At 40.0% G+C, this 14,626-nt stretch overlaps 1 protein-coding gene across 7 annotated transcripts in view; it reads left to right on the top strand.

Annotated features, from left to right (window-relative positions):
- The window catches only part of BICD1 (BICD cargo adaptor 1), a 236,019-nt gene that overhangs the window by 156,856 nt on the left and 64,537 nt on the right, over window positions 1-14,626 (top strand). For all 7 annotated transcript variants that reach the window (XM_012789251.2, XM_012789252.2, XM_012789263.3 and 4 more), the window contains exon 3: window positions 9,300-9,452. In XM_012789251.2, the coding sequence (XP_012644705.2) occupies window positions 9,300-9,452 (153 nt within the window). The remainder of the gene's footprint in view (window positions 1-9,299; window positions 9,453-14,626) is intronic.

Here is a 14,626-nt window from a genome sequence, read left to right as displayed (position 1 = left end):
CTGACGCCACGGCACTCACTCTAGCCTGGGCAACAAAGTGAGACTCTGTCTCAAAAAAAAAAAAAAAAAAAGAACCAACAGAAGACCGAGGAGGGGAGTGCAGTGGGTGAGTGGAAGAAAGATGCGTGATCAGCTCTTTCAGGGAGGCCAGAGCTGGTCACATGGGGTTTCGTTAACCCTGACACGGATTTGAGAATCCTATGGCGATCGTGACCGTGGAAATGGAAATGTGGACGTAAAGGTTATTGTTTTTTACATATTATTCTTCGTGTGGTTAAAAAGCGCTCATGTTTGGGGGGAGGGGGGGAAATGGGCATTTATTGAAACCTTAAAATCTGTACCCCCATAATATGCCGGAAAAAAAAAAAAAAGCGCTCATGTTTGTATTTTCTTCTTGCCAACAGTGGAGGGGATTTAAGATTCCTACATGAAATCTGTTTAATGTTCATTAAAATACAACTCTAAGCATGCTGCTGTACTCAGGTGCGGTGCAGATAATGAGCAGAGTCTCCCCTGCCGTTTCAGGTCAGCCCCCTCTCCCCTGAGAAGCTGGGGCTCAGGACTCAGAAGGGGGGCTTCTAAAGCATTCTCCTTTGTGCCATTTCCTCCCCTTTCTTTATGCATTATTTTTCTCACTCATTGTTCTTTTTTTTTTGAGACACAGTCTCAACTGTGTTGCCACGGCTAGAGTGCTGAGGCGTCAGCCCAGCTCACAGCAACCTCAAACTCCTGGGCTCAGGTGATCCTCCTGCCTCAGCCTCCTAAGTAGCTGGGACTACAGGCATGCGCCACCATGCCCAGCTAATTTTATATATATATATATATAAATTTTTATATATAATATATTTATATATACATGTTTATATATAAATATATATATATATATTGTTTTTAGTTGTCCAGCTAATTTCTTTCTATTTTTTTAAGTAGAGACAGGGTCTCGCTCTTGCTCAGGCTGGTCTCGAACTCCTGAGCTCAAACGATCTGCCCGCCTTGGCCTCCCAGAGTGCTAGGATTACAGGCGTGAGCCACTGCACCCGGCCTCACGCATTATTCTTGATGGAGTTTTTTAGTAGAGCTCAGCACCATCTTATCCCAAGAGGGAAAAAAATGTAGGAGATAAATGTATGATGAGTGATGTCAAAAACAGCAGTCACAATCTTTTAAATTTATTTTGAAATTACAGAACATTGCCCATAGAATATAATTTCTGGCAAGTCAAAAAGCAAGAATTTTTAGCAAAATAAATACGATGAGTTTTCTTCCTCTGGGCCTTGTGTCTGTTTATTGAAGTGAATCTTTCACCTTAACCAGTCTTCCAGCCCAAGCACTTCGTTTTCCTTAATTAGCATCAGGAGTTTTCATTAGTTATTTTATGAATTGTTGGTGATCCTCATTAGCTTAGCTGTGGTCTTAAATTAGTCTTGACTTCACTAGTTCACCGTATAAGATTTTATGGTTAATTCCCAGAGTATATAAGCCAGGCTTCTGGCCATTACATTCTTTATAATGTATATATTTTCATTTATAGAATTTCATATATCTTAACATTCTTCTTTATAATTTTATACAAACTTATATAAAACATCCAATTTATTGGGCTTCCTGATAGCTTCGTGCATATTAAGTAAGGAAAAGTAAATAAATATATATGCCATTCACTCACTTAATGGTAGATTTTTCAAAAAATAGAAAAAATATTAAGATTTCAGATTTCTACAAAATAAAAGGAATATAATGAAATATTGTACTTTGACTTTACAGCTAAATTATGGGAGCTCTACAATTCTTCATTCTACACTTTCAAAGCATGAATGCTCCAAGTGTTGTCCAAGGAATAGGGAATAAGGTAATGTTACGGCCTCCAAATAGCTCAACAATGAATTGAAGAATTCTTATAGGAAGTCTAGTTATAGCACAGATTAGGTATATTTTATTTCAAAGCGCATTGTTCTCTGTTTGTTCCTCTTTCTAAAATAACACAAAATGGCCAGGTGTGGTGCCTCACCTAATGGTGGTAATCCCATCACTTTGGGAGGCCTTGGGAGGCCCAGGCAGGAGGATTGCTTGAGGCCAGGAGTTCAAGACACACACCCTACCTGGCCCTACCCTACCAAGAAAAAATTTTTTTTAATTAGCCAGGCGTGGTGGCGTGTGCCTATAGTCCCAGCTACTCAGGAGGTTGAGGCGGGAAGATCACTTGAGCTCAGAAGTTCAAGTGAGCTATAATCTTGCCACTGCAATCCATCCTGGGCAAAAGAGCAAGACCCTGTCTCTTTAAACACACACACACACACACACACACACACACACACCCCATAAAGGAATCATCCATGCAATAATATTTTTTATTTTGTGCTTAACCATTCATATACCTGTTTTATTATTAATTCCATAGTTATAAGGGCCTAAAATGTTCCAGATATTAGGGATATGCCTATAACAAGATACAAAAGGTCCATTATATTCAGATGTAAAAGGAAATGTAATAAATGTAAAATGTAAAGAAATTAAATAACTAGCCAATTGCAAGTAATGATTAGTGCTGTTCTTTCCACAGTCATTTTGAGTACATACTCTATGCTAAATACTGATCTATGAAGAAAATCGTGCAGGGGGAGGGGAGAGGAGAGCTGTTTTATATTAGCTGTTCAGGGAAGGCCTCTCTGAGATGACATTTGAACTGTGACCTAAATGACAAGTAGAAGAAGAAGAGTTTCTTAACTGAGGTTCTGTGAGTCTGTGTATAGATTTCAGTATAAGCCTGTAAACTTGGATGGGAAAAAATAATTACATCTTTATTTTCATTAAACTTGGACTGAAATTTAGCATTTTCTTCCATTGGAATGTAGCCAACAAACCTCTGTAGTATTAGCAGCAGCTGTCAGTTTGTGATCAGTAGAAAATACAGATATTTTCTTATCACCTCTTGGTTTTTGCCAGTGTCTTGAAATATCATCATTGCTTTCAAATTACAGTATTTCTTAGATCTGCCACTAGATCTGATTATAATTGTGTTAATAAAAAAGCACATGTGTTACTGTATTGGTTATGTATTACTGGTTATCAAGTGAGTTCACAGTTTAGGAGCTTAAAACAATTACACATGATTCTGTAGATCAGCAATTTGGGCAGCTAGGCAGTTCTTAAGGGCTTGCTGGGGGTTACTCATGTGGCTGCAGTCATCTGGCAGCATCCCTGGGCCAAATAGCCCAAGATAGCCTTCCTCCCATGCCTAGCGGCTGGTGCTGACTGTGGGCTGGGCCATGCCAGCCAGGGCTTCTTCACATGGTGGCCATGTCCCAAGACAGCATGAGTGTGAGCTTCAAAGCCTCTTGAGGCCTAGGCTCAGAACTCGCCAGCATGTCCACTGTCTTCTATGGGTCAAAGCAAGTCAGAAGGCCAGTTCTATCTGTTTGGGAGGAGATTCCATGGGTTGTGACTACAGTGAAGTGTGATTAACTGGAGGCCATTAGCATACTAATCTACTCAGCTACCGTATCATAATTTTTTAAATATTGTAATAACTTAATTTTAACATAATCAGCATCTTTTGTAATTCTGTCTTTTATGCCCTTTGTTTTATTTTATTTTATTTTTTTTCGAGACAGAGCCTCACTCTGTTGCCTGGGCTAGAGTGCCGTGGGGTCAGCCTAGCTCACAGCAACCTCAAACTCCTGGGCTCAAGCAATTCTTCTGCCTTAGCCTCCCGAGTAGCTGGGACTACAGGCATTCACCACCATGCCTGTAGACATGCCTGTATATTTTTAGTTGGCCAATTAATTTCTTTCTATTTTTAGTAGAGACGGGTCTCACTCTTGCTCAGGCTGGTTTTGAACTCCTGACCTCGAGCAATCTCCCGCCTGAGCCTCCCAGAGTGCTAGGATTACAGGCGTGAGCTACTGCGCCCGGCCTTTTTATGCCCTTTAAAATACTATTCTGGGGCCCGGGTGTGGTAGCTCACGCCTATAATCCTAGTTCTCTGGGAGGCCGAGGTAGGCAGATTGCTTGAGGTCAGGAGTTCAAAACCAGCTGAGCAAGAGCGAGACCCCATCTCTACTATAAATAGAAAGAAATTAATTGGCCAACTAATATATATAGAAAAAATTAGCCGGGCATGGTGGTGCATGCCTATAGTCCCAGCTACTTGGGAGACTGAGGCAGGAGGATCGCTTGAGCCCGGGAGTTTGAGGTTGCTGTGAGTTAGGCTGATGCCACGGCACTCACTCTAGCCTGAGCAACAAAGTGAGACCCTGTCTCAAAAAAAAAAAACAAAAAAAAAAACTATTCTGATTGTCCAAGTTAAAAAGCAAGTGGAAGAAAAAAAATGAAAAAAATAAGATTAAAATTTTAAAAAGGAAAAAAAGTATACTATTCTGAGAAGAGGTTCACAGGCTTCACCACATTGTCAGAGGGGACATGGTACCATACAAGGTTAAGGACTCCCGACGTGAAGTCAGGGAGTTCTGGAGAGAGAAGTGAAAGAGTCTCAAGGCAGAACAAGCTGGCGTGTCCAGTGGGAGGAAGAGCAGAAGGAAACCTGCTGTGGCTGGAACAGAGCGAATGAAGGGCCAAGTGGTTAGAGAGAGGCAGGGCCAGATCATGTGACTTCTATGAAAGATATTGAAACTTCCAGAAGGACATTCTTTCCCCTCACAGAGTATGAAAAGGAGATATTGTATGTAGATTGTATATTATGAGCTTCTTGGTCATTACTAACAATTTCCAGTTATCTTGGCTGAATTAAGGAAACTTTTTTGCTGTTCCATATATTTAATGTGTTATCAGAGTCTCTTGCTTATAAAGGGTGCTTGGGCAGTAACTTTCTAGAGCTGAGAAAAACCACATTTCTTTTTTTATTTGTCTTGTTTTTGTCCCATGCCTAGCTTTGGCCTCTCCAGCCCAGCCTTAACAAAGATTTCTGCTAAGTCATCCCCACCCCTTGCTAGCTGATCAAGTTCTTCATTCCCCCTATCTTTTGGATTTCTAAGTCCTTAGCAAGAATCCCCCTACCTTGAATGTCTCCTTGTAGTAACTTCCCATCCTTTGACCCCCTTACTCTGGTCCTTGGCTACAAATCCCCACTTGCCTCTGCCAGGTTCAGATTTGACCGCATCTCTCTCCCCTCCAGTTGCAGTGGTCTTGAATGACGTCTTCCTTACCATTTTAACAAGTGTCAGAATAATTTTTTTTTTTTAATATAGACAAGCTTTATTGTGTATGAACTCACATACGAAGTTAGAATGGCAATTTTACTTAAAATTAACTCATTAAAAAGTTTAAATATCACATTACAGATATATAGATATATATATTAATACTATCCAAAATTCCAGGAGGTATTCAAGCAGGTAACAGATTACTACTCATCTTCAGACAGATGTAAAAACAGCATTATTGAAACTGGCTCCCAAACAAATATGAACCGCTTGCTCCTGTGTCTTCGGGAAAAGTGGGAGTCATAACACGGGCATTATTGGTGCAGTGATTCATGGACAGGTGGCTGCTATTAGTGCTGCTACAGATAAGTTCACAGTTTTGACCTTGTGAAGGAGCCAGGTGGCTTACCCTTCTTTTGTCCCTTGAGGGCCATCATCCACAGCTTTGGCTTCGTACCCATTCATCTCAAAATGCAACAAAGATGGGGCTTTACGCCTCCTCACAAAGCAGATCACTAGAAATTCATAGAGGACGTCCAACACTGGTGTAAAATTGATCTCAGATAATATAACAACATCATTCCCTGGGACCACAATGTTCTTGATCCCACAATGAGGGACAGGATAAGAAAACTCATAGTTATCTCACAGCAGTCCCGTTACAGGACAGTGATCTCCCAGGTATAATTCGCCGCTTCTAATTTCCGTCTCATCATTAGAGGAGAGCCATCTTCTCACTCTAACAACCAATCTTCAGAACACGTTGAAGTTATTGTTGAGTCGAATCCAGAAGAATTCCAGAACAACAAAGAAAGGAGGAAGGAGCTGCCTAAGAGCACAGAGGTCTTCATCATGTTGGACTCCAAGGCACAAGACCCACAGGGAACAGGAAATGGCAAGGACCAGAATAATTTTTTTAACATCTGTCTTCTCACCAGAATCAACAACCCCTTATCCTCTCAAGACTCTGGGCCAACAACCACTATTTAGAGATTGCAGTGTCTGCCTTAGAATGACTTTTTTTTTATTAGCTAGAACTAAATCAATGATTTTGGAGCCGAATTTTCCGTTTTTACGTGGAAGAGTATGTGTTTATAATTTGCTTTCTTCACATAAGCAGAAGCAGAACCAGGGAGAGCTGTGCTAAGGGATGAAGTCAGCAGGGAAAAAAAAATCTCCATGTTCAGACAGGGAAGACTATAAAAACCAGAGTCAAAGGGGGTTACGTGAAGTCAAAATCTGTAGACAGTGCAGCAAGATGAGGGACATTTGAGAACATACACTGAAAATCGGATATCCTCTTAGGGATGTCCCTCTGTTAGGACAGAGACCTTTAAGAATTTTCCAGGGCTTGCACATGTCACTCCCCTCCTCCTGCAAAGGTGATACCACATTGGCTTCTGTCACCATAGATTAGTTTTGAGTGTGTATTCTTTTTTCAGTGCTGCCATAGCAAAGTACCACCAACTGGGTGACTTAACAGAAATTTATCTTCTTACAGTTCTGGAGGCTAGAAGTCTGCAATCAAGGCGTCAGCAGGGCTGTGCTCCCTCTGACAGCTCTAGGGGAGGGTCTTTTCTTTGCTCTTCCTAGTGGTGTCAGCTGGCAGTCCTTGGTGTTCCTTGGCTTATAGATGCATCATTCCAGGTGTAGGGGACTAACATATATTTTCCTAGTTTATAGATGCATCATTCCAGGTGTAGGGGACTGACATATATTTTCCTAGTTTAAGAATTAAATTTAGTAATGTACGTGCTCTGCCCAGAGCATTTAAAAGTAATATGTTCAGACAAGGCCCCTGTTGCCTTGAGGCATAACAAAAACAAGGTGTTGCCTAGAGGCATAACAAAAGACCTGAGTTGCAAGTAAGCAATAGCTACACCGCTCCATGGCATTGGGGGTCTGGAGGCCACACAATAAACACATTGTTCCTGTGATTGCTGTGTACACCCCATAAGATGGCTGGTTAGTCAATGACGGGTAAGACCCCTCAAGGGAGGGGTGACCTAAGCCATGCACAGCCACCGGGGTTCAGCCAAAGATCTTAGGGGATCACCCTAAGAAAAGCTCGGAATGAGAAATGCCCCCTGTGACTTGCCTTGCCCATCCTTGCTAATCTCGGTTCATGATCTATGCCTGGTGCCTAGAGCAAGCACCTGGAGATTCTGAGTCAGGGGACATCTGCTTCCCTAAGGCTATGTTTTCTGGAATTTATGGCCATTGCTGCAATGCCTGGGTGGTTACATACAAGGAACTAACTTTAATTTTTTAGAGTATAAAAATAAAACTGACCCGGTGTATTACTACTTAAGTCAACCGTCTATATGTGTGTCCACGTTTTTCTTTGTGTTCTGCATTTGTGTTTTGTGTTCTGTGTTCATCCTCCGTCCTGTAAACGGGCCACGACACCAGGCTTTGCCTCTGTGGTCATAGGGCCATCTTTCCCCTGTATTTTTCCACGTAGTCTTCTTCCCTCTGTGTGTGCCTGTCTCTATGGCCAAATTTCCCCCTCTATAACGACACCACTCATATTGGATTCGGCCTATCCTAATGACCTCATTTTAACTTTTACCTTTGTGAAGTTAGGACTTCAACATACCTTTTAGGGGAGACAATTTAACCCATATAGCATGTTTTTGAGCTTTTTTTTTTTTCTTTTACATAGACTTTTGCACCTGGCTTATTTCAGTCAGCGTTATATATTAATGAGATTCATCCATGTTGCAAGTACTTTATTCCTTGTCAATCCTACAAATGCCTATATGAAGGCTGTGCAAATTTTAGCCTGAAGGCCAAATGCAGTCATGATTCATTTACTTTCCCATATGGATATCCAAGTATTACATAAGAAAATGTAGTCTTTGGTTTCTATAGTACTTTTTCCCCACATTTCTCTTTGTTTGAATAGGAAACTAACTTAATGAATCCTAAATTAAAAGAAAACTTTTATATCCCTTCATCCTGTGAGTATGAATATATAACATGTATAAATATCTCTTATAATTTCTCTTATAATACAGGTCATTATATATTTTGAACTAAAACACACGTTTGTGGAAAAAGTTAAATATTTTATGTATTTAATAATTGCTTTATTTATATCTTGCACGTTTGCACATTAGACCCAGTAATACATGTTATTTAAAAATATCAAATAGGCTGGGCGCGGTGGCTCACGCCTGTAATCCTAGCACTCTGGGAGGCCGAGGCGGGCGGATTGCTCGAGGTCAGGAGTTCGAAACCAGCCTGAGCAAGAGCAAGATCCTGTCTCTACTATAAATAGAAAGAAATTAATTGGCCAACTAATATATATAGAAAAAATTAGCCAGGCATGGTGGCACATGCCTGTAGCCCAGCTACTCGGGAGGCTGAGGCAGTAGGATCGCTTGAGCCCAGGAGTTTGAGGTTGCTGTGAGCTAGGCTGATGCCACGGCACTCACTCTAGCCTGGGCAATAAAGCAAGACTCTGTCTCAAAAAATAAAAAAACAAAATGATCCAGAAGGATATTAAAATCAAAGTAATAGGCTTCTCTGCTTATCCCTGTGGCTTTCCCAGCCCAGCCATTTATAAATAACTGCTATTGACAGTTTTTTGGGTATTCTTACAGATATTTTCATCATACAAAAGCGTGCATTTGTCCTGTATGTGCATGCGCATGTATTTTTTAATACAAATGGGATCCTAACATGCATACTAATCTATAGCTTGCTTTTTACATTTAATAATATATTGTGGCTATATTTCCATTTTAGTTTATTGGAGTTCCTCCTCATTCTTTATTTTCTCATTCTTTTTAATTGTATAATGCTGTATTCAATGGATGCATGATAAATTATGATTCCCCAAATAGCAAATGCTTAGACTAGTTCCAACTCTTTGTGTAAGTATATGTGGATTTATTTCTCTTTTTATTTGCCTCTATGAAAATATATTTAAGAATGATTTTTAGATGTCAAACTGCTATGTCATGTGTATGTATTTTTAAATGTTTCAATATATCACTGCATTTTCATTTAAGAAAAGGCAATAGCGGTTTACACTCATGAGGTGTTTTTATTATTTTTAATTACCAGGACTTTACACCTCATGAAATCTAGAATAAGGAGGCTTTGCGTTGATTGTTTATTCTGTTGTTTCAGAACAATGAGATGGTGGAGCTACAGAGAATACGGATGAAGGATGAAATTCGAGAATATAAATTCCGGGAAGCCCGACTCCTTCAAGACTATACTGAACTGGAAGAAGAAAACATCACGTTGCAGAAACTAGTGTCCACATTGAAGCAGAACCAGGTAAGGTTTAAGAAGTTTTTTGAGTTACAGTCCAGATGGATCTATATCTCCTGACCACTAAGTTTAAATCTCCTCTTTATTTCTCAAGAAGGAACTTGTCAACATTTATTATACTCCTTAATCTTCTCCTTATAATATTCATGTGCTGAAATGTCCCAACCCTGCCATTTCAGCTGAAATATAGAAGGAAAAAATACAGCTATGAGTAGGATAGTGTACAATAAAGATTTATTAAAGAAGAAGACTTTTAGTTTATACTTTAGCTGTGTATCAATTTATTTCAGGAGTCTAAGTATCAGAATAAATGTAACCTGATGGCTTCTCATTAAAAGCCTGAGTCTAGAAGCTTCTTTTATACTACAAGCTTAAGATCTCCCTGCAGTCACATATCTTTTACTCTTTTTTTTTTTTCCTGTAAATTGCTTTCAAATCATAGAGGGAAAGGGATAATGAAGTATAAATCAATAAGAACAAAATCTCATAAGAAAGAAAATGCCTAATTTATTTTTCAGGTATAACCTGATTACAAAGATTACGTTTGTTCATTTAAATAATTGTTTTCTAGACCCGGCATGGTGGCTCACGCCTGTAATCCTAGCACTCTGGGAGGCTGAGGCAGGCCGGATCCCTCAAGGTCAGGAATTCAAAAGCAGCCTGAGTAAGAGCGAGACCCCGTCTCTACTAAAAATAGAAAGAATTAATTGGCCAACTAAAAATATATAGAAAAAAAATATTAGCTGGGCATGGTGGCGCATGCCTGTAGTCCCAGCTACTCGGGAGGCTGAGGCAGGAGGATTGCTTGAGCCCAGGAGTTTGAGGTTGCTGTGAGCTAGGCTGATGCCACAGAACTCTAGCCAGGGCAACAGAGTGAGACTCTGCCAAATAAATGAATGAATGAATGAATGTTTTCTATAGTGAGGTTTAGATAGGTTAATTTTCCTGATTGGTTTGCATTGTGGCATTTCCCAGTATATTCAAGAATTCAATAATTGAATAATTCTTGAATATATGATTTTAGAACAATTTATTTATGAATACAGTTGTAGCAAGTAATTAAGCAAAATGAATTGAATGTTCAAGTTCTTTTCAAGGTGCTTCCTCAACCACAACCTCTGTTCCGGTGTGAATGCTACTGTGCCCTCTCAGTTCAGGTCAACAGACTACATGCCAGGCTCTGTGCTAGGCTGGACAGATAGGAGAATCTGCAGGCCCTGATTCTTGTCCTGGGTAAACTTAGAAGCTAGCCTAGATGGATGCTTCCACTTCTACTCTCTTCCCAAGCTGGTATTTGTGTCTCAGATATTACTGATTTTGATAGATAGAAGGGTTAAGAAGGAAAAGGAAAAAATCCAGAAAAGAAAAAAAAAATCCATATAGTGAACAGTTGAAATTTGATGTCTGACCATTGCCGCTTCCTCCCAACTTTGGAGTGCTGGAGGAACAAGATGTCTCCTAAGGAGCGCAGGGGACAGTTTCAGTCCTTTATCGGGTTTACATTCCTTCCCCTGTGGGCACTGAATCCCGGGTGTGTGCTGGGGGCTGGCAGTTCCAGAGGCACCAGGTCTCGGTTTGGCTGGGGTAACTGAGCTCAGAATGGAGAGAAATTTAAACTTAGAAGAATATTTTCAAAACAATGCTTCTCGAATAGTTCTTAAAATAAGAAGGGTAATTTTTTTTTTTTTTCTTTTTTTGGTCACTGGTGAAGCATGTTGAGGACTCGAAACAAATTTACTTGAAGTGCAAATATTTCAAGTGGCCATTCCTCCCCATTCCTGGGATTCTCACTGTGCTCTGCATGGGTGGGAGGCGGCCAGCCAGGCGCCTCCCTGGAGAGTCCTCCGTGGCTCCGTAGGTGGTCACACACTGATTTACTCGGGAGGTTGATGAGGGCCAGTGTTAGGTATTCTTGAAAGACTGCCAAGGTGTCCGTGAATATTCATTAACCCGGACACCGTTTCTGGGAGGATTTGTGCTGTCAGTCTGGCTGCGTACATAGAGTTTCCCAGCGCCCTTCTCAGAGTAATTAAAACATGGAATCCAATGGTGAACTCAGAAGTTTAACAAAAGAGGGGAAGAGATTTCTATATCTCTTTATTTTCTCGATGCCATATAGTAATTTTCCCAATTAATTGTCTAATTAATTAATGCTAAATCATTTTCTGTATAGAGGGCCATGCTGGCTTACTCCCTGACAACCGGGTACATGGTAATGCCAGAAGTCTCTCCAGTTCAGGAAGTGCTATGTCTGTGTCCTACTGTTAGCCTTTATTTACAGATGTTAACATCTATCATAATCTCTCTTTCTTTTTTTTTTTTTTGAGACAGAGTCTCACTCTGTTGCCCCGGCTAGAGTGCCATGGCATCAGCCTAGCTCTTAGCAACTTCAAACTCCTGGGCTCAAGCGATCCTCCTGCCTCAGCCTTCCAAGTAGCTGGGACTACAGGCATGCACCAACCATGCCCAGCTAATTTTTTCTATATATTTTTACTTGGCCAATTAATTTCTTTCTATCTTTAGTAGAGACTGGGGTCTCACTCTTGCTCAGGCTGGTCTTGAACTCCTAACCTCGAGCAATCCGCCCACCTCAGCCTCCCATAGTGCTAGGATTACAGGTGTGAGCCACTGCGCCCGGCCATAATCTCTCTTTCTAATTAATGAAGTATTAAGTATAATATTTTACATATAAATGCCATAGATTTTTTTGTTGTTGTTGTGAAGAGATGCCAATAATTGGCACTCATCACAAAATAGGGCTGAATGTTGCTTTGTGCAGAAGCCCACACTCATTGCATGGGCTTTCAGCCTGGTTTGATGTTTCCCTGAAAGAGCGAAGCTGTTTTAAAATGCTTAGCTCAAAGAAGATTTTTCCCTTTTCTCTTAACTATTGTTTTCTAAATACAGTGTAATTGTTTATTTATTAATTTATTTATTTTTCATCTCTTTCCACTAATATTAATATTTAATATATAGACCTATTTATTAATTTATTTATTTTTCATCTCTTTCCACTAATATTAATATTTAATATATAGACCCTAAAATAGGGTCTGGCTCACAGTAGTCATTAAATAGATACTTGTTGAAAGAATGAAAAAAAAAATTTTTCTTTTTCTTACATACACAATTCAATTTAGAGAGCAGCTACAATTTAAGATTTTAATTGACCATGCCAGTTTTTTTTTGTGATACTAAATATGAAATATATGGAAGCATTGAAGAATTGGCTCTGAAATTGGAGCTATAGCTCTCTGTGTGCTGATTTGGTTCTGCGTCCAAAATAAAATCAAGTCTGACCTTACAGACATGTTTTACATCTTCATACTTTTCAAACCAAAATATTTGAAAGAAGTGTAAGAAGATGCAGCCGTCATACAGAGAAGTCTCAGCTGTCAGTTCCAGACAGACCACCAACAGAATCTATCAGTCAAACTAAGCTGTTTATCAGACACCCCACAACAAGAGAAATCACCTCGACAGAGCCTTCATAATATTTCAAAAGGGGAGATTTGGAGAGAAGGGTTTTAGGATCAGGACTGGGGGATTTTCAGGTAGGTTTTGCATGCTAGGAGACTAGTTGGGACAGACAGAGTTTATGACAGAGCTTTGAGCTGGGAGACAGAGAGCAAAGTGAGGGTCTTGAAGTGAATCATGTGGAAGCTGTTTCACTTGAGTCAGAGCCTTATCTTCCAGGAGCCAAATATTTCCCTCAAGCAGCTAAATTTTTTTATGTCTGGTGCCATTATTTTATTTTATTTAGAGACAGGGTTTCACTTTGTTGACTGGGCATGATGCAGTGGCATGATCATAGCTCACAGCAACCTCAAACTCCTGGGTTCAAGTGATCCTCCTGCCTCAGCCTCCTGAGTAGCTGGGACTACAGTCAAAAACCACCACGCCTGGCTACTTTTTTCTATTTTTTATAGATATGGGGTCTCACTGTGTTGATCAAGCTGGTCTTGAACTCCTGACCTCAAGTGATCTTCCCAACTTGGCCTCCCAAAGTGCTGGGATTACAGGCGTGAGCCACCACACCCCGCTGTGGTCCCATTATTGTTTAACATAGGGACAGGAAAAAATGTGCCTGGTCCCAGTACTACTTAACATAGGGAAGGAAATTATGTTAGTTTCAATTTTTAGAGATGTGATCATGAGAGGAGGGAAGAAATAATAAACGCTATGTGCCTAATACCTCACATATGGAACTGAAACAATCCATTTTTGTTATCTAAGCATTGAAAACCCTTGTTAAAAATTAACAATTCAATCATACTTCTATTATGAAGAGCATTCCTTCAAGGATATATTTCTGTATCAGGCAGTAATACCATAAGAGACCTAGGGAATGTATTCAATTAATTTTTATTTCATTTAACCAGTATTTCAGGGGTATCTTTCTATGAGGCCATGTACATTTTTAAAGACAAAAGATATGTTCACTGCTCAAAGAGTTTATAGTCCCAGTAGGGAAGGTGGGTAATAAACTCCTAGCAATTTGTGTAAATGAAAATTAAAGCCATGTGTTTGATTTGGCAGTATTGGGCCAGATTAAGATCTTTAGAGTTCCTAAGCTCTGAAAAGATTATGGTACCTACCCATGACCCTCATGTAGTTAAAAATCAAAAGAGTTACTAAACTATGAAGTTACTATAAGGAATCCCAACAAAGTACTGATTTTTCTCATGATGATTACTTTGATGTTGTCTTTAAAATATCAAACAGCAATTTTTAAGCATCTTTTCATTCTGTTTCCTGGTCATTCCACTTGCCTGGAGCTCTAATAGTATGATGCAGCCTAACAACAGTGGCACAGAAAGGAGTGATCAGTTTGCCTCCATGGGTCAACAAAGACGTCATAGTTAGGGTCAGATTCATAGGTCTTCAATGATAAATGTAAGAGTTTTGCAGATGATAGCCTTTTCCCAGGCAGAGAAACATGAAATAGCTAGGAGGTATGCTGGGCGCAGTGGCCCATACCTGTAATCCCAGCACTTTGAGAGGCCAAAGTGGAAAGATCCCTTGAGCCCAGGAGTTTGAGACCAGCCTTGGCAACATAGCAAGACCTCATCTATAAAAAATAAATTTTTTAAAAAAATTAGTAGAACATAGTGGCAACATGTCTATAGTACTAGTTACTTGGGAGGCTAAAGCAGGAGGATCACTCGAGCCCACGAGTT

Source organism: Microcebus murinus, chromosome 10, assembly GCF_040939455.1.
Source record: "Microcebus murinus isolate Inina chromosome 10, M.murinus_Inina_mat1.0, whole genome shotgun sequence".
NCBI classification, from domain to species: domain Eukaryota; kingdom Metazoa; phylum Chordata; class Mammalia; order Primates; family Cheirogaleidae; genus Microcebus; species Microcebus murinus.
Note: the sequence above shows the minus strand (reverse complement) of the source record. Positions and strands in the feature narration are given on the sequence as shown.